Below are 19572 nucleotides of genomic sequence, written 5' to 3'. Positions count from 1 at the left end.
GAGTCATCTTAACAGAACTTTTATTATTCTCTGCCCTGACTCATCTTGTACTCCAGGGTCAAACTTGATGTTATTTCAATTATCTTTTGATTTCCTACTTTAGCATTCCAATCCCCTATGAGGAAGGTGACATCTTTTTTTGATGTTATTTTTGGAAGATGTTGTAGATCTTCATAAAACTGATCCACTTTGGCCACATCTGCATCAGTGGTTGGAGCACAGACCTGTACTACGGTGATGATGAATGGCTCACCTTGGATTTGAACAGATATTATTCTGTCACTTTTGCGATTGTTCCTCAGTATCACTTTTAGTATCCTTTTATTGACTAGGAGGCTACTCCATTTCTTCCAAAGGAGTCTTGCTCACAGTAGCATATGTAGTGATCATCTCAATTAAATTCACCCATTCCTGTCCATTTAAAATCATTGAAACCCAAGATGTCAATGTTTAATCTTCTATCTCCTGTATGACTACATCCAGCTTACCTTGGTTCATAGATCTTAAATTCCAGGTAATTAAGTGATATTGATTTTTAGGGCATCAGACTTTCCTTTCATCACAACACCCATCTGCAACTGAGCTTCTTTTCAGCTATGGTACAAATGCTTCATTAGCAGAGGAACTACTTGTAGTTGTCCTCTTCTCCTCTATAGTAACATACTAGACACCTGAGCTAAGCCACTCATCTTCTGATTTTCCACTATGACCTGTCCATCTTGGGTAATCCTACACAGCATAGCTCATAGATTCATTCACCTATGTCATTTCACCATGACAAGGCAGTAATGCAGATGAAGGAGCAAACAATTACAAACACAGTGTGTGTAAAAGAAACAGTGTGCATGTTTACAAATTTCCTCATTGTTAAAAATAAGATGCTTTTTTTTTTTGCTTCCCAATGTGTTTAAAAAATATATCCCAAACAGTACTGCAGGATAATTTCAAAGCAATTAACAAAATTGTTTACCACTGCAAAAGCCTCATTTTCACTTTAGGAAAACAGATGCCCTATGGCATGCTTTTCTGTTGAGTGGCTCCTTACCCCAGACCACCATTTTCTTAACCAAGTCTCGGTGCACACATGCAAAAAATGTCATGAATAAAACCTACTAATGGGTATTGGAGACATCATAATTACAGCATTTGTGTACAACCCATGATTTTTAAGTAACTGAAAAACTAAACTAAGTTTAAGTAACCAAATTATTTTGACTACTATTAAAACCCAAATTAACTTTAAAGGACATATAAGAAATATATCATCTGTATCCAGAGAAACAACTGACAAATAGAAATACAATTAGAATAGTTTTATATGTATATGCTTATTTGTCTCTAATTGTAGCCATCTCTACGGGAGAGGCAAGGGACAAGGCAGGAAAACAGGAAAATAAAGAAATTTACATGATAATTTAGTTGTACATTTGAAAGGAATAGTAAATCATGCAGAGTAGATTTGTAGTTACATGTGCAATCACCTTTTTTATTGTACTATGCTACGTAAATGTTTGCTTTATTGAATAAATTAGAAATAAAATAAAATTTTAAAAGGAGTGTATGCAAATGTTGGGTTGAGTGGTTTTAATTGCCACAAATACTGGAAAGTGCTACTCTCAGATTAAATATGAAAAATCAGTCCAACTTATTTTCAAGAGAAGACATGCTAAGAAAAAAAAACTCAAGTTAAACAAAACAAATTTAATTAAATGTACAATTCTATTCTTAAGGAGACAATAAGGAAATCTATAATATTGAGTAATAGAAGCAGATATACAGACAACATAGCCATAATGGTTGGTTGAACTCACAGTGTAGTTTTAAATTGTTCAGCATTAATGTCATAGTAAGTAACTAGTGGAGCTTCCTAGGGAGCTTCTCCCTGCTGTTTTTCATTGTTAGTCATGCCTCTGTATAGGTGGTATTCCCATTAAATAGGAAATGAGATAAAGACAGAAGTTACAACTAACAATATGAATGACTGAGACAGGATCCAATTGAATCCAGTGGTTTACGATGTTGTTTTGACATGAAAAATAAAATTTAATAGGTATAAATTCAAACCTCTAATTTGGAATTTAGAAAAAAATAAGAAAAATATTTCCAATACTGAACAGGGCAGCAGGGATTTGGTGGCAGTTTTCCTAAAAGAAATTAAGTTTTATTGTATTACACACTCAATATCATAGTCAACCAGACCAATTACACTGTTCTCCAGATATTACTATCCCATGTCTTTTTGCTATAGATTCTACCCCCAACCAGAAATTGCAAAATAGAGACTTCTCATAGATAACACTTCTTCATATCTAGCCCAGACCAAATCCTTCATGCCCCTACCAACACTATGAATTCTTGGTTTCTTCTCTTCCTTTCCTAATACTCGTCATTTTCCATCTCTTCCTCGGGACACAGAAATCAAATCTACACTACCATTCATGGAAAAGACATTGCCCCATGTTTCCACTCACCATCCCAATGACTTCTCAGAACAAAGCTAAACTTCCTGGGCAATTCCTTACTATATATGTGTTGTCTTCTTCAATATAAATAAGTATTGGAAAGAAGGAATATCATGATTTTGGTATTAGTATCTCCATACTTAGCACAATGGTTAGAACAGGACAAGTATTCAGTGAATGCTTTTTTCATCCATATGTTATAAAAGTTAAAATTTAGGTTAGACAAAAGGAAGATCTTTTGCTTTGCAAAAAAAAAAAAATGATACCAATCATGCATGAAGAAGAATGTCCTGTTTTTACACTAAAGTCATACTCATTGAAGGTTTTTAATCATAGATTGGATGCCTACTACTCACCTACATTATACTCAGAATTCCTTTTGAGTATTGTTTTAGATTGTACTAGCTCCTTTCTCATTCTCAGATTTGTGCTTTCATGAAATCAAAAATCCATATTTCAGTTTCATGAGAAAATATATGGATTTTCTTGTTTGAAATAAAACATTAAAATCTGGCAAAGATATGGATACGTGTACTATTTTGCCAAAATCAAAAACACACAATTATTCATGTGGTATTTTTATTTTAAAAACAAAGTTATTGCCCCAAACCTCAATAAGGCATAATAGGTTTAATCTGGAAATTTACTGTGGGCCAAAAATCAAACAAAGTAGTAAGAATATACCATTTGGATATGTTGGTTCATTTGGAAAGCATAGGGAAGGCACAATGGCTAGGGTAGAAGTCACATTAGAATCTCAAAACTCTGTCTTCACTAAATCATTGCCTTTTGATGCATGCTCAATTAAAGACAAAGGACATGAAAAGAGTGGGCCTAGCCTTGGACACCACATAACTTACCACTGATGTTGTCACTCAACAAAGAGAATATGGGATTTTGTATCCTATGGAGGCAAAATGAATCATTGCAGCTCTCATGATTATTTCCTCTGTCTGGATAGGGGGATAATTCTTTGAATCTCAATACTGAGCCCTTGTTTGTCTCCTGCAGATATAGACCAGTGTATGAATTGCCCAGATGAAAGTCCAAATAAGCAGAGAGATCACTGCCTCCCCAAACGTGTGACCTTCTGTATTGATAATGCATTTTTGCTTATTGTTAATATAATTTTGCTTCTTAATGGGAAGATCTTCCTCATCCATTAATGGACCTGTCCATTAAGGGGAGTTTGATTAAGGAAGATTTGTAGGAATGTCCAAGTCTTATGTTAATTTTCTGAGGCACTGATTCTCAAGGATTATAATGCCCCCTGGCTCTGAAAAATTTATAAGTACTCTGAAGTGAGGTTTTACTTTGTGGCTTACTGATTGGAAGTGTCTGTTTGGCCAAACAAGACTCTGGGCGACCGCAAAGCACCCCAGCTTTGAAAACCCAGATGTTGGTGCTTCTCTCTCTGGTAACTATGAATGTATATAATGGTCAGATGGTTGGATCTGTTTGCTGATCTATGATATATGTATTACTTATGTCAGACAGTTGGAAGCCATGTCTGTTGATTTTGATTTCTCTGTATTTTCTCCAAAGTTCAGGGTGCTGACTTTTCCCCCTGAACTAAGTGAATGATATATGTACTTGATTAAAGTGATTCTTGACCCCTCAAATGTTGCTTTCCTTCTAGAAATGCAGATCTAAGAACCTGTGATAGCAGGCCACCCTGTGTATGTCAGGCTCCTTGCTTTTACACCTTTCTAAATGTGAAAGAACCTGTGGGAATGACTTTGTCTTTTGTAGCTGTTTTCTTCTCTTTACTCATAGCTCTGGTTCTGGTGGTCTTTGTGAAGTCAAAGTCCATACTCAAAGACAAAAATCGGCCTCTTAGCTATTCTCTCCTCATTCCCTCTACCTTCTGTTTCCTCTGCTCCTTGTTCTTCACAGGCCATCCTACCACCATCACCTGCCTACCTCAATAAATAATGTTTGCAGTTGTGTTCACAGCAGCTGTTTCCTCCACTTTGGCCAAAACCATCATAGAAGTCCTGGCTTTCAGGATTATAAGGCCAGGGGAATAGAATCCGGATGCTGATACATCCTTGAATCTCTAACTATGTCATTCTCAGCTGCTCAGGGACTCAAGTGACTTTCTGTAGCATCTGGTTGGCAGCCTATCTTTCCTTTCCAGAGGCAGACACATACTCAGAATCTGGCCCCATAATCCTTAGATGTAGTGAGGGCTCTGTCAGTATTTTACTGTGTCCTAGGCTACAAAGGCTTTCTGTTCTGGGAAACTTTAGTGTAGCTTTCCAGGCCAGAAGCCTGCTTGATACCTTCAAGGAAGCCAAGTTTATCACTTTCAGCATGCTAGTGTTTTGCAGCCTCGGCCTCTTTCCTCCCCACATGTCAAAGCACCAAAGGAAAGGCCATGGCGATTGTGGAGATTTTCTCTATCTTGGCCTCTTGGCTGGGTTGCTGGCCTGCATTTTTATTCCCAAATGTTATGTGATTCTCCTGAAGCCAGACAAAAATACCCAGGAACAGACCAAGAATAAATGGGATTCCAGAGGCAAGATTTTTTTCTAGCCTTATTCTTCCAGTTCTGGGAATAATAGGATAACCTGCATTAATTTGGCATAGTCATATTTTGGCATATGTTGACATTTGAATCCAGATGTAATCAAAAAGGGTTACACAGACTGCACAGTACTTTTACTTTAGATTCAGATCTTAAGATACAATGGCCCACACTAAAACAAGCTTAACAGGCAATTAATTTATTACTACAAATAGTGCAAGTTAGCAAATGTATGCATAAAAACAGTAGATAATAGTTAAAACAAAATAGAAAAGGAAAAAGTATATTTCACCAGCCAAGTCTGAGCTCCAGCACTTTGGCAACTGGGGAAGCTGAAAGGAGGAGAGCAGTCAACAAAGGTCCTGGGGAGGAGAGCAGAAGCAGGTGTCCCCACTTCTACAGCAAAAGACCTCCAAAGATCCATCTCTCACTCCATCCCTTTATACTGATAATCATTTAATATAAATTTTGGACTTTAATAAGGGCCCAAGCCTGAGCTAATCAATCAGACTGCTTTGCTTTGTTCTAAAAATGCCGTTTTCTGTGTCAGCAACTTCAAAGACCTGTTTGTGACAGGATGCCTGCAACCAGAGTGGTGGGATTTTTTTCCTCATCTTGTATCACAGACACCCGCTATATAGAAGAAATTCAGGCATCCTGGAATCATAAATTCCAACTGATACTTCTTTGTTAATTGTTTTGTCTCACTGAACTTACAACTTACACAACTAAGAAAATTCTTTTCTCATGGCAAAGTGAATTTAAGTCTGGTCATTCTTCTATCAGGCAGTCAGAAGTTTTTCTGGCTCCATGATCATGCAACAGCTAGCTTTAAAGGGAATAAACTGTATGTGTTTAGCCTGTTTGCCTTTTTTCTTAACCAAACTTTCAGGTCGATAATACATATAACTTCAGGGAAAAGAGGACCATTAAAACAAAGAAGGAACTCTGGCCAAAAGTTCCAGCTGTTGACTTTTGATGTGTGTGCCCAAGGACTGACCAGGTCCTTGAACACAGACACCTCCTCCCTTAAGGAGTTTTATGACTCTAAAGATAAGAATCTCTTCCCCCTGGCCACCTGCTTCATTAATTCTGCTGCTTCCCCTGGCATTCCCAGTTAAGCATATCAACTTTAAGTTACATTCCTTATGTTAGGTCATGTGGCAGTCATGCAAGAGGCTAGGGAGAATCTTCCTCAATTTCCCCACACCAGATTACTTTATTGTGGCATTCTTTCTGGAGACATTGTCAAATTCTACTTAAATAGACATGCTGGATCACCATAGGACAACTGACTGTGCTGCTCTGAAGATGTTACTGATAATTTTTGTGAAGACTTTTCATAATAAAATATGGGGAATATTGTATTTTCTAAATAAAATTTCTTTTCCATAAGGCGTTTCTCTGGATGCCTGATTTCCAGGAATCCAGGACTTGGGGGCAGTTAAGGCCCTTCCCCTCCCTTCTCTCTGTGATAGCGCACTGATATTTTGCCAAATAAGGACATAATGGACTGTAGTCGAAACTTAGAAGTTAATCAAATCTCTCTTTGTTTGATACTATTACCACATCAGCTAAGCTGCCTCTTCTCCCCCTCTCTTCTTTTTTACTTTAGTTATAGAGTGGCCACATCAGCAGTTAGTTAGGTATTAGATAAGGAAGTGTGTTTGGATAGGTGGATCCTGGGTCCCTGATTTCCCAGGTCTTGTCTAGTTTTTCACGTTTAGATTGTAACCCCGCACCCCAGCCAATGGAGAGGTGGGATAGTGGGGGGTGGGGGGAAGTCTCTGCATTAGGATATATGATGGTGCTTTATCCTCTGTAAGCTGCCTCCTTCCATTAACCTCTTCCTGGTGGAAGGATGCCCCTTTCTTGGTACAATTAAATAAAACTTTCTGTTCCTCTAGAAGCCTCTTAATCTATCTAAAATTTTGGGTAAGGGTCTTGTAACCCACACATTTTGGAGGACACTGCTACCATTGCACTGATATCTGGCAACTCCAGACTTTCAGAATGTTTGAATTTCTCAAGGGTAAGGGATGACCAGTGGAAAATGGAGGAGTAGGAGACTAAGAGTGATGCTAAACTGTCTCATTTCCCATACCTGTGTCAATTCCCATTAAGGACTGCTTCACCAAAAAGTCAAAATCAATCTGGGAGGGGAAGACACTCAAAGTTTTGGCCAAAACAGAAACAATTGCTATTTACAGTCACTCTGAGCCATCAAAAGCGAAACAATGACCAAGTGAGGCTAGGGCTGGAATCTATGACTGGCCAAATGGTGAGAGCCAGAGTGATTTGGGTTTAAGACCTGGTCCTTAAAAAAGAAATCTAGCCCGAAAACCCCAAGATATCTTGTAAGGTTTCAATGATAAAAATTTATATTCCTTTGAGCATAGCACCTGAAGGTACGGGTATGATTCCCTACATGGACAGAAGGAGAGGAAGGAAGGAAGGAGAGGAAGGAAGGATGGAAGGAAGGAAGGAAGGAGGAAGGAAGGAAGGAAGGAAGGAAGGAGGAAGGAAGGAAAGAAGGAAGGAAGGAAGGAAGGAAGGAAGGAAGGAAGGAAGGAAGGAAGGAAGGAAGGAAGGAAGGAAGGAAGGAGGGAGGGAGGGAGGGAGGGAGGGAGGGAGGGAGGGAGGAAGGAAGGGAGGAAGGAAGGAAGGAAGGAAGGAAGGAAGGAAGGAAGGAAGGAAGGAAGGAAGGAGAGGAAGGAAGGATGGACGGAAGGAAGGAAGGAGGGAGGAAGGAAGGAAGGAAGGAAGGAAGGAAGGAAGGAAGGAAGGAGGGAGGGAGGGAGGGAGGGAGGGAGGGAGGAAGGAAGGAAGGAAGGAAGGAAGGAAGGAAGGAAGGAAGGAAGGAAGGAAGGAAATCTACGGATGGGGAGGAGTTCACTACAAAGTAAGTGCTAGAGGCTCCAGGAGATAAAGCGTCAATGTCGATTACGTGAAATTGAAAAGGTTCTGCACGCACAGGGCTTGGCCCCGCCCCCCTCGCTGGCCGCTCCCATTGGTCTGGGCTGGGCCTGCCCCTCCCCCCCCAGGCGCTAGACCTGGCTTCTGGTGGCGGTCTAGGGCGGCTGTTACACGTGGCGCTACATGAGGGCCGCACTTGAGGCCCCAGACCTGGTCTAAACTCCGTTTCTTCCGGGCTGTTTCCTCACTTTCCCGGGGGGTTTTGTCCTTCCTGCAGCGGAAGCCTCGGTCGGGTCACTCGCGCTCTCCTCCTCAGGAAGCCCATCCACGCCGCGGCGGCCTCGGCTCCGACCCTCGACTCCCCTGGGCCCCCTTGGAGGGGTTCCTGGGCGAGGGCTCGAGCTGCCCCCTCCCCCGCCCCGACCACTCATTTCCCATCAGCGCCTGCGCGGCGCACCATTCCCTCGGGTCACCCCCTCCTTAGACTTGTCAGCTCCTCGAGGGCAGGGACCGCCTTTTTCAAATTTGCGTCTCCGGCGCTCAGCAGTGCTTGTCACAGGCTAGGTCTGTAATACAGGTTTATTGACGACTGGTGTTGTCTACTTTGCCTTGAAAAAGAAAGAAGAAAGCCAAATTACGGCACTCAGAGGTGCATTACAAATTGGTTACTCAAGGTTCCGCCAGTGCGCAGACTCAGAAGCTGCAAGGTGGCGGAGCGAAGGCGGGTCCTGAAGCCCTCTGGGAAATGGAGTCCAAATCTCCCTTCGCACGGCAGGCTAGGGATTTGAGGCCATGCCCTCCTACGCCTAGACTACAATTCCTAGAAGGCCTCAGAAGGCCCTTCGACCTACTGGACCTGGATGGTGATTGGCTGCGATGCCATATGCATCGTGGGAAATGGTCTTTCTTCTGGGCCCGCCTCCCAACCTTCACTCCTGTGGCTACTTGCGAAAGCAGGAGGGCGGGAATGGGGGAAGGGGCGTGGCTGTTCCTGCCCCACGTGGCTGAGAGGGAGAGTGCAATGCGCACCCGCGGCGGCGGCGTCCTCCCTCAGCCCCCTCCTTTCTCCCGCTAGCCCGCTCCGTTAGTACGCATGCGCCCAGCCACCGCGGCCTTAGCGCGCTTTGTAGCGCACGGCCTGCGGCCTGGACCTGTGAGTACCGGGGTAGACCAGCGTGTCTGGGCGTGTCTGGGCGTGTTTGTGCGGCGGGCTCGTGGGTGTTGTGTGTGTGTATGCACGGGGGCGCGCTGCACCAGCCTGGTGTCGGAGCACGAGTGTGCGGGGGGGTGATCACGCTGGGGAGGGGGTGTATGGAAGGGGCGGGGGTAGCATTCAGTAGGCGCCCACTGTGTGCCGCACAAACTCGCACTATGGGGAAACTGAGGCGGGGGGGCTGAGGTGGCTTGCCAGGGCTTTCTTCGTGCCCCATGGCACCCCCTGGCTGCCCCCAGGTGTCCCAGCAGAGAACCTCAAGGATTTTCCGGGTGGGAGGCCAGGGCCTGCCCCAAGCAGAGACGAAGCACCCATCCTTGGCTGTGGCCCATCCCGAAGTTTGGGGGGGAGGGGCTGGTGATGTGCATTTCTAGGCACCTACTGTGTGTTGGCTCTGGACTGAGGCCAAGTGTGTGGAAGAGAGCCTGAGGTACCCTGGGATGGGGGTTCCTTGGCCCCCCCAGTGACCTGTGAGATGGGGTTCCTTGGCCCCCCCAGTGACCTGTGAGATGGGGTTCCTTGGCCCGCCCTGTGACCTGTGAGATGGGGTTCCTTGGCCCCCCCAGTGACCTGTGAGATGGGGTTCCTTGGCCCGCCCTGTGACCTGTGAGATGGGGTTCCACGGCCCCCCCAGTGACCTGTGAGATGAGGTTCCTTGGCCCCCCCAGTGACCTGTGAGATGGGGTTCCTTGGCCCCCCTGTGACCTGTGAGATGGGGTTCCTTGGCCCCCCAGTTACCTGTGAGATGGGGTTCCTTGGCCCCCGCAGTTACCTGTGAGATGGGGTTCCTTGGCCCCCCCAGTGACCTGTGAGATGGGGTTCCTTGGCCCCCCCCAGTTACCTGTGAGATGGGGTTCCTTGGCCCCTGAAGCATAGCCAGCAGCATCCCAGAGAGAGGAGCTGAGCCTCCTAGTGCAGCTCCTAGCCCACCCTAATCTTGGTTTTGAGCCCCTAGGCCTGAACTTTAAGGAGACATGAAGGTGGTGGGCCACAGCCCCAAGAAAGGACTCCTGCCCATAAAGACACCTGTCCTGAGGCTGATCATGGTGGCTGGGAGAAAGGATTTGAGGGATCCGAAGGCTGAGACAACAGTAAAGAAGCATTGACCATGGAAGATTGGGAAGAAATGCTTGAGAAGAGAGGTGATAAATCATTTATGTGTTGGGAAAGGGGTCAGTCAGTAAGCAACGATAAGGCACCTACTGAGTGAGGAGAGTACTCACAAGCATCCACTGGGTGTCTACTTCTTGCCTATGGGCCTTTGCCCCAGGCATATGGTCCCCAAGCCTAGAATGGTCTCTCTCCTCACTGCTATCTAACTGTGCTACCTCCAACAGGAAACCTTTGCTGTCCCTGCAGTGGTGAGGCATCCACCCCCTGAAACGATTTGTGTATTTTGTTTTGTTAGACACTCCCCAGGAGACACATTGTCCTGCATCTAGTAGGTGTTTAATAAATGATGAGTGTATTGCATTGATTTCCAATCTAATTCAGTCAAATAATCATTTATTAAGTTCTACTCTTGCCAGGCACTGTGCTGCGAGTTTGAGGATACAGTTAATAAAAAGGACAGTTCCTGCCCTCCAGCTTACAGTCTAGAGGAGGAGACAACAGACAGAAGGAGGCAGGAGAGTAGGGTGGAGATGATGGGACACCAGGGAGTGCCCATGGCAGGGACATCTTGTTCTATGGAGTTGATGGGCAGTAGATGCCAAGAAGCATCAGGTTTCCAGCCTCTGTTGAAGGAAGGCATTGGGACAAGTTTGGGACTCTGCCCTCCAGCCATCCAGTGCAGGAAAAGAAGGCTGAGGGACATAGGAGTCAGTCAAGGCTTGAGTCAGCATTGTGCTGATCAGCTTGTCCTGGAAGGTGCTTCTTGTTCAGAAACCAATCTGTGCAGCCAGTGCAGAGTGGAGTGAGATGGGAAGGGGAGACTGTTTCATCCTTGGATAAAATGGGAAACCAGTTTTTCTGGGTGTGTGTTCAGTCATTTCTGACTCTTCATGACCCCATGTATATAGTCAATGGTGTTTTCTTGGCAGAGATGTTGGAGTTGTTTGCCATTTCCTTCTCTGATGTGTCATTTATAAATGAGGAACTGAGGAAAATAGGGGTTAAGTGACTTGCCCAGGGTCACACAGCAACTCTCTGAGGCTGGTTTTGAATTCAGATCTTCCTGACTCCATTATAGTGGTTTATCAACTGTGCCACCTAGCTGCCCCTTCTGGGGAATAGGGGCTCAGACTGGACATCATGACTGTGGGCAGGGCCCTGCATGGGCAGTAATGGATCAATATGCTCCATAGCGTTTCCTGGCTTTGTCAGCAGAGTGTGGTAAGCTCAGGACCAGAGAAAGGCCGTGAGCTAGAAGAGTGTGACACAAATTGGATGGAAGGCCTGAGGGTGTTAGTGAGGGCCTTCTGTAAAGGAGTTGTAGGAGGGGTTGAGGGGCAACTAGGTGGCTGATTAGATAGAGCTCCAGACCAAGAGTCAGGAAGACCTGAGTTCAAATCCAGCCTCAGCCACTTCCTAGCTGTGTGACCCTAGGCAAGTCACTTCACCTGTTTATTGGCCTCAGTTTCCTCATCTGTAAAATGAATTGAAGAAGGAAATGGCAAACTTCTCCAGTATCTCTGTCAAGAAAACCCCAAATGGAGTCATAAAGAGTCAGACTGATCCACAACAGCAGGGCAGGATTGAGCAGTCTCAAGATTTCTTTCTGTTGACAAGGTCAAGTATCTTCCAGGCCCAGCCCTTCCCCTGGACAGGCCTATGGAGGCAGCAATGGAGGAAGAGGAGGAGGAAAGGACTTCAGGGCTCTTTACAGCCAGCTTGCAGGTGAGCTTCACTTAAATCCCTCTCAGTTCTCCTCATGTGGATGCATTTCTTCCCCTTATCTTAAGTGATATTAGACTGCCTGATTCTCCTGGAGGAGCCTCTGGCTCTTTGTGTTAGCACATTTCAGAAGGAAGATGAATCCTTTGACCCCAGAAGCTCCTTCCTGCTTTAGAGATGTTTTAAGACAAAGACAGTCAAGGACAGGATATTTAAGATGAAAAACATTGCAGTCCATGCTTTCTGAGAACTGTTAGAGGCTACACCTGTCCACAGATGAAAGAGACAGAGAAGTGTTAGGGGAAACGAGGGCCATAGAAGAGATCGAGAGAGAAAGTGCAAGGCAAGAGAGAGATGCTGGACAAGCAGAAGGGCTATCTTAGGTCCCTCTTTGTGGCTCTGCACAGCAACAGTGTTGTGCTCTCTTTCTGCCCTTGTGTTTTAGGGAGGCCATGGAGAAGCAGGAGTTTTAGGACGACACCATCTTGAATGGTGGATCCATCAAAGGAATGGGATTTCCCTTGGAGAAGAGAATGCTTAGGGGAAATAGGGGAGCCCACCTTATTGGAGAGTTCCCTAAAAGAAATTTATCAGCTCTCAAGGGAGTTTAACCTCATCCTACTGGAAGGCAAAACCAAGATGGTGGAAACTTGTCATCCAGACTTAAATATACTATTTTCTGGTCTTGCCATTGGATCAGTCCCTAAATGTGTATAGTTCAAATATAATACAGATGGGACATATCCTCAACCAGAACTGAGCAGGAAGAATTGAGAGTGGGCTGGATGACATCTAAGAGATTGTGCTCTCTGTGGTTCCTGGGCTTCTTGAAACAAAGCATGACTTGTGTTACCATTGCATTTCTGGTGATGCTATGTTACCGTGAATCACGATGCACCTCAGTCTCTGAAGTATGAAGATGGAAGGACAGCTGAGGGAAACGGAATGTTTTAGGAGAATCAAAGATAGCATCCAGAAATATGTGACTGGGACATGAGTCTGTCTGAGCCAAGGGGGCAGGTGCACCTCTGGAGATGCATGTGGTAACAGAAGAAAAGATGCATCATGGGTGTCACCAACTCAGAAAGAGCCCACAAAGCACACACACACACACACACACACACGCACGCACGCACACACGCATTCAAAGCCCCTCATAACCTGACTCCTTCTTTTCCAGTCTTCCTTCACCTTGCTCCTTACCACATCCACTTAGATCCAGTGACCACTTGGCTGTCCCAGGAACAAGACCTGCCATCTTGGGCTCCAGGCATTTTCTGTAGCTGTGTGCCATTCCCTGAGTGCTGTCCCTCCTCTGCTCCAATTACTGACCTCTCTGGCTTCCTTTTGTGTCCCAACTAAAATCCCATCCTCTACCAAAGGCTTCCCCAAGCCCTATTCATTGCAGCCTTGCCCCTGTTTATCCTGTGTCTATCTTATTTGTACACACTTGTTATCTTCTCCCATTAAGATTAAGAGGTCCTTAAGGGCAGGGACTGTCTTTTATCTCATCACAGTGCTTAGCACCTTACCTGGTACTTGCCAGCTACAGTAGTTGCTTAATAAAGGTTTATTGACTGACCAACATTTATGTCTTGGAGGAAATCCTTCCCTCAGTGCTCTGTCCATAGTAGGTAGTCTTAAAAATGTTTGTTAAACTAATGGAGTGCAGAATGTATCCTAAATTTACATTGTACAAAGGAAACTGATTTTTTTTGGAGGGTGAGGGAAGGTCTTTAGTGTTGTGCAGTAGGGAGAGTCCCAGCATGATAATACCATTTTGTGGTCTACTATCTCCTGAGCAAATCTGCCAAAATGCCCAGTAATGGCGAATGAGTGCTGTGATGTGGCTAGTTCAGCTCTAATACTTGGATTATGATAGCTAATATTTGTGTTGCATGTCTAACTGTAAGATGCAGACTTTTTATTCTAATTGTGTCAGTTGGGCCTGAAGGAATAGTGTAGGATTTCCTGACTAGGGAGTCTGGTACCAAGCAAGGCATGTAATAAGAAGTAGTAGTCAGTAAGTGTTTGCCATGGAGTACGCCTAACCTCCATGCCATGAGAACTTCTACCTTCTGTCCACACCTCTCCATAGCTCTTGTGACCTGGTATAAGAAGGAGTATGTTTGATTTAGGAACTGGTGACCTTCACGGATGTGGCTGTGCACTTCACCTGGGAGGAGTGGAGGCTTCTGAAACCTGCCCAGAGGGCCCTGTACAGAAATGTAATGCTGGAGACCTTGGAGCACCTCTTCTCCCTGGGTGAGCAGAGAACAAGCCCTCTGAGAACCGCAGGCGGATTCCTGGAATGTCTTTGCCCTCCTTGCTGTAGGCTCTACGACGTCTGAGATACATGGTCAGATTTTGGCTTGTTTAGTTATATTCAAAACTGTACAACATGGGAGGAGATTCAGAATCCTTTTTGGCCAGTTAACAGAATGTTTTTATTGCTTGACTTCAGGTCAGAGGCCTTTTGCCTAAATGGGAATCACATAGAAGCTCCCTTCCTCCCTTTCCCTGTCTGCGGGTCGGAGACTCTTGCTTATGTCCCCAAGTAACCATTCCTCCCTTCTCTCCCTCGTCCTCCTAGATCTTCGCTTGGCCTTTGGCCTGGTACCCTCCCTGAGCCAGTCTTCACTCTCCCTTGAGAGGAATCTCTCAGAGGTCACGTAGGGACTGTGATTTACTTCATTTTGTATCTCCCAGCACCATTTTGTGCACACAGTAAACACCAACATGGTCAGTGAGTGGGGAAGACTGTCATAGCAGAGGTCAAACATCACCAATCTGACCATGCTTCTCCCCTGGCCCCAAAGCTCCACTGCTCCCATCATGACCTCGATCACAAACCCTCTTCCTATGAGGCTCAGCCAACTTCAGGCCTGGGGTTAATTTGTATTTATTTCATATCTGCTCCGGTGTGCACATCGACCCCCTGGGTAGAGTGGGAGTTCCTTACAGTCTGGAACTGTTCATTATTATTCATTATCCCCAGTAGGGCCTGTGCACAGTGATTGTTTAACAAATGCTCAGTAATTGATTGAGATAGACATGGAAGGGTAGTGTCCTACTCTCCTAACATGGAATGGGCCAAGCTCATGTTCTTTCTGAACCTCTGTCAGATCTATGATCCATCCTCCTTTGAAACAGTATGGGGCATGCTTCAGAGGGCCTTTCTTGCCAGCTGCCTTCTTATGGAAATAGATTGGACTTCTCAGAGACAGGTTTTCTGTCCCCAGCACTTAGCCATTTCTCTCTGTATGATCAGGGCTGCCTATTTTCAAACTGGATATGCTCTCCCTGTTGGAAAGAGATGAAATTCCACGGATTCCTGAACAAGGAGTGCCAAGAAGGCTCTGTCCTGGTGAGTGAGAAGTGGGCAGGTGGGTGGCGTTGCAAACAGCATCTCAGCTTTGGACTGAGATCTCTCCTCAGAGCCCCTGTGGGCTGTCTGGCACCAGCTACTACTTTCACTGAAGCAAAGCGCTTTCTTATCTCTCGAGTTCTCTCATTTTTAGCTCTGTCTAGGAAAGAGTTTCCTAAAATTTTTATTTTATTTTTAGCACTTTATAAAGTTTAGAACTATCAATAAATGTATTCACACACAGATATACCTAGTGTGTATACACACACACATACACACACACATACACACAAACACAAACATATACAAATAAGATTAAAGAATGATCTTAACACCAAGCATAGAAATAGCTAACACTTAAATAGTGCCTACTGTGTGCCTGGCACTCTGCTAAGCACTTTGTAATTATTTTTTCATTTCATTCTCACAACAGCCCTGGGAGGTAGGTGCTATCATTATCCTCATTTCACAGATGAGAAAACTGAGGAGACAGGGATTAAGTGACTTATGTAGGATCACACAGTTTATTTTAAAGTGTAGATTAACTTGAACATAGTAAGGCACAGGTCCTGTTTGTGTCCTGGTCTGTTTCAGAACTGTTTTCTTCTATGTCTTTTAGATTTTGTAGTTTCATATCGTGGTGGTTTGTCTTTATGTACTAATTCTGCGTTCCTCATTCTGTATTTTCTTACGTCATATCTACATACATTAAGACCATGCAACAATTTCTTTAGCCCTCTGTCAGTTGCTGTACACATGGGTTTTCATGCTTTTCTTATTACAAATAATCCTATTATTAGCCCTTTTACAAAGGGACATCTTTGTCCACCTTGTTGGTAACATCGTTAAGATATTATTGGTGGCGCCACTAGGCCCATCTGTTTACTGGTAGCGTCCCTGCATCCATTTGTAGTTTTATTGTAGATTACTGGATTTCTTTCCCAACGGATGGTACCATTACTTGGCTCTAGCAATTTAAAATATTTGCCTATTTTTCCACAATCCCACCAGCATCAAAATTTGAAAATGTAATTTTCTTTGTTATTAAGAACTTGCACATAAGCCAGCATTAAATTCTGTAATTTTGAATTTTAAAAATTTGATTTATCTCATTGTTCCTTTCATTTGAATTTTTACAGTTGGAAACCCAGAATAGTTTCTAGCGGCTTTGCTATGTTGTGTCCCTTCTTTAAATAATTTGTGTTGGTATCTTTTTCGTGAAAAGAAGGAAACTTCATGCCCTAAGTTTTGAATGACATGACCTTTAACATTCCTTTGAGGTTACTGTATTACATGGTATAAGATAAAATTACTTCTTAATGTTCTGAGTACCTTTGTCAGATGTATTCTTCCTTCTATAATTGATGTTTTCCAGTTTATTGAATACCGGGTTTTTGAATTTTATTGTTTCTGACTCTTTGTTGAAGATCTTTCCTCATAGTTCACTGAGAAGACACCATTCATCATGAATTCCTTCTCCCTTTGACTGCATTTCAAGACCTTGTGACAGTATACCGCCTTGTCCTTTACTGTAGTCTTAACGAGCATGCCAATCTTCTCAGTACTTCTGTATTTATCTTTGCTCCTCATGCCCTCCTGTCTTCTCCCCTTTCTCTAATTTTTCATCTCTTCCTATTTTCCCAATAGCTTTTAAACATAGCCAGTTCTTTCCTACTCTTGAAAAGCCATTATGAGACCCTGTCATCACTTCCAACTATTGCCCTTACCTCTTCTCTTTCACCGCCAAATTGCTTGAAAAAACTTTGCACTCTGTTTCCACTTCCGCTCTTCTCATTTGCCTTTCATCTCTCTGAAATATGACTTCTGATTTGATGGCTCAACTTGAACTGCTCTATTTAAAGTCACCAAAGACCTCTGATCCTGACACTTTGTTTTCTTCAGCATTTGCTACTGTAAATCATTCTGCTCTCTTGGACTCCATCCTCTGTTGTTTTGTGTGATATTATTCTCTCTTACTTCTCTCTCCTCAGTATCCCCCCTTCTTGATCTTTTGCTGGTTTATCATCCATATCTTTTGTGTCCTCAGTGATAAGTGTCCAACATAGTCTCCTAATGGGCCCCTTTCTCTTCTCCTTTTTATACATACTCTCTTATTTCATGGCCTTATCAACTGTCATAGCTTTAATTATCTTTATGCTGAGGGTTTTCTGATCTATATATGTAGTGCTTCCTTCCTCTGAACTCCAGTCCAGCAGCTCCAAATACCTGTTAGACGTTTCAAATGGTATGTCCCTTGACTCTTTCCCATAAACCCCACTTCTCTCTGAACTTCCTTATTTCTGTCAAGGATACTACCATTCTTTTGGTCACTAGTTTCACAACCTCTGTTTTTCTCAACTCTTCTTTTCTCCCTCAATGCATATAGGGAATCCATTGCTAGAACTTGTCCTTTCTACCTTCCCAACATCTTTTGCTTTTGTCCTCTTCTCAGATACCCTCACCATAGTTTAGGCCCTCGTCATCTGGACCATGGCAAGAGCCTCCTCAGGGGTCTCCCTGCCACCTTTTCTCTCCATTCCAGTCCATCCTCCACACAGCTGCTAAACAGGGATTTTCCTGATAGGGCAAGTCTGTTCCCTTTGACTTGATGGCTCTTTCCTAACTTTCTGCACTTGACAATGAAGCCTGGCCTCACACAGGACTCTCCATCTCTTGCCTCCATGGGAGATAGCAGAAAAGAAGCCACCCAGCCTTTACGGTAGGCCTTCAGGAAGATGGGCCTGGATCCTTCTGAAGCAGCCCATTTTACTTCCAGAAAACTCTGATTATTAGAAAGTTCTTTACATCAAGCTAGAGTTAGCTCTGCAGCTCCTCCATGTTTTCTGCATCTTCCTTCTAATTCTAAGTCAGGAGAATTCTCCAGATAAATGAAGATGACTCTTATATCTCCCATAAGCCTTCTCTTCATCAGTCTGAATCCCAGTTCCTCCTTCTCATTCTAGGATGAGACAGTACCAGGGCATTCACCATGCTTACTGACTGCCCTTCTTTGAGTGTTCCAGCCCAGCAATATTCAGCTATTAATGTGGCTTCCAGAAGTGAACATCATGCCATAGCCAGAGTTTGACTAGGCAGAATTATCACTCGTCACAGTCTGTACTCTTGTACTCTGTGGCTCTCTCTGTAGGGAAAGAGAATAAGTTTTCATATAGCACTTTCTACATGTGCTGAGCTCACTGTACTAAGCTATTTTTAGAAATGTTATCTCATTGGATCCTCAAAACACTGTGAGGTAGGTTCTATTATTCCCATTTTACACTTGAGGGAAACTGAGGTTAAGTGACATGTCAGGTGTCATAGAACTAGGAAGTGTCTGAGGCAGGATTTGAACTGAGGTCTTCTTGATTCCAGGCCCAGCACTCCATCTACTGCACTACTAGCTGCTGTAATGAACCTCAGAAAGATCACATCAGCCTTGGTTGCCATGCGGACTTGTTTGCTCATGCTGAGCTCATGATTTCCTTCAACCCCTGATATTTTTGAATGATGAACTGCTACCTAGCTCTGCCTCCCCTATTTTATATTCATGGAGTTGTTTATCAGCCCAAATGGAGGACTTCTATCTCTATTAACATTTCTTATTATTTTTAGACCATTTTTAAAGCCTGTTGAGATCTTGTTCAGTCCTAACCATCCTCTGTGTTAGCTGTCCACCACAGATCTTTGTCATTGTCAAATTTGATCAGCATGCTATAGATACCTTCACTCAAGTCTGATCCAAAACAGGGCTCAAAACGTAGATTACCTGTTTCATTTACTTATGATATCTCGTGTCTTTCGTTTCTTATTTTGACAGAAAACCTTGTGCAAATCAAATTGCTATTTGAAATTCTTTGCCTTTCTTCTTGGTGGCTTTAAGAATTGTGTTAGCGAAAATATTGCATCTGTGAAATTTTCCTGAAAAATACAAGATATTTGTGTTCTTTACAACTTTGGGGAAGCCTGGTAATTCTTAAATTTTTTCTAATTGCTTAGTCTTCCAGTTCTGTCAGTTTTATACAAAGAAATGTTTTCTATTTGAGTAATGTTTTGGGTTCTGTTACCCCTTTCTTTGTGGTTTTGTACCATTCTGCCCTTCAGAAGAACACACCCAGTTAACAACAGGTAAACTACCTCTTTATGGTCCTTGAGTTCCGTTAGGCAGCTAGGTGTTGTATTACTGTGTTCTCAACTTTTTTGGCTTCAGTTCTTCCTAAAATAGTCTCTGTTCTATGTAGTTTAAATTGAG

The 19572-nt window shown here is 43.7% G+C and overlaps 1 protein-coding gene across 4 annotated transcripts in view; it reads left to right on the top strand.

Annotated features, from left to right (window-relative positions):
- The first annotated feature begins 8919 nt into the window (after window positions 1–8919).
- LOC140508358 (uncharacterized) overlaps window positions 8920–19572 on the top strand; it is a 33709-nt gene continuing 23056 nt past the window's right edge. The window contains exons 1-5 of one of the 4 annotated variants that reach the window (XR_011968395.1): window positions 8920–9061; window positions 10077–10263; window positions 11868–11959; window positions 14095–14221; window positions 15228–15323. Coding sequence is in view for 3 of the 4 variants with exons in the window: in XM_072616209.1 (XP_072472310.1) it covers window positions 10230–10263; window positions 11868–11959; window positions 14095–14221; window positions 15228–15323 (349 nt within the window). In the remaining variant the exon portion in view is untranslated. Of the gene's footprint in view, window positions 9062–9252; window positions 10264–11867; window positions 11960–14054; window positions 14316–15227; window positions 15324–19572 lie in introns of those variants that run through there. The other 3 variants (XM_072616211.1, XM_072616209.1, XM_072616210.1) reach the window with 3 other exon arrangements.

The sequence above is a fragment of the Notamacropus eugenii genome, chromosome 5 (genome assembly GCF_028372415.1).
Source record: "Notamacropus eugenii isolate mMacEug1 chromosome 5, mMacEug1.pri_v2, whole genome shotgun sequence".
NCBI classification, from domain to species: domain Eukaryota; kingdom Metazoa; phylum Chordata; class Mammalia; order Diprotodontia; family Macropodidae; genus Notamacropus; species Notamacropus eugenii.
The sequence above is the reverse complement of the archived record's forward strand: the minus strand, read 5'-3'. Positions and strand labels throughout refer to the sequence as shown.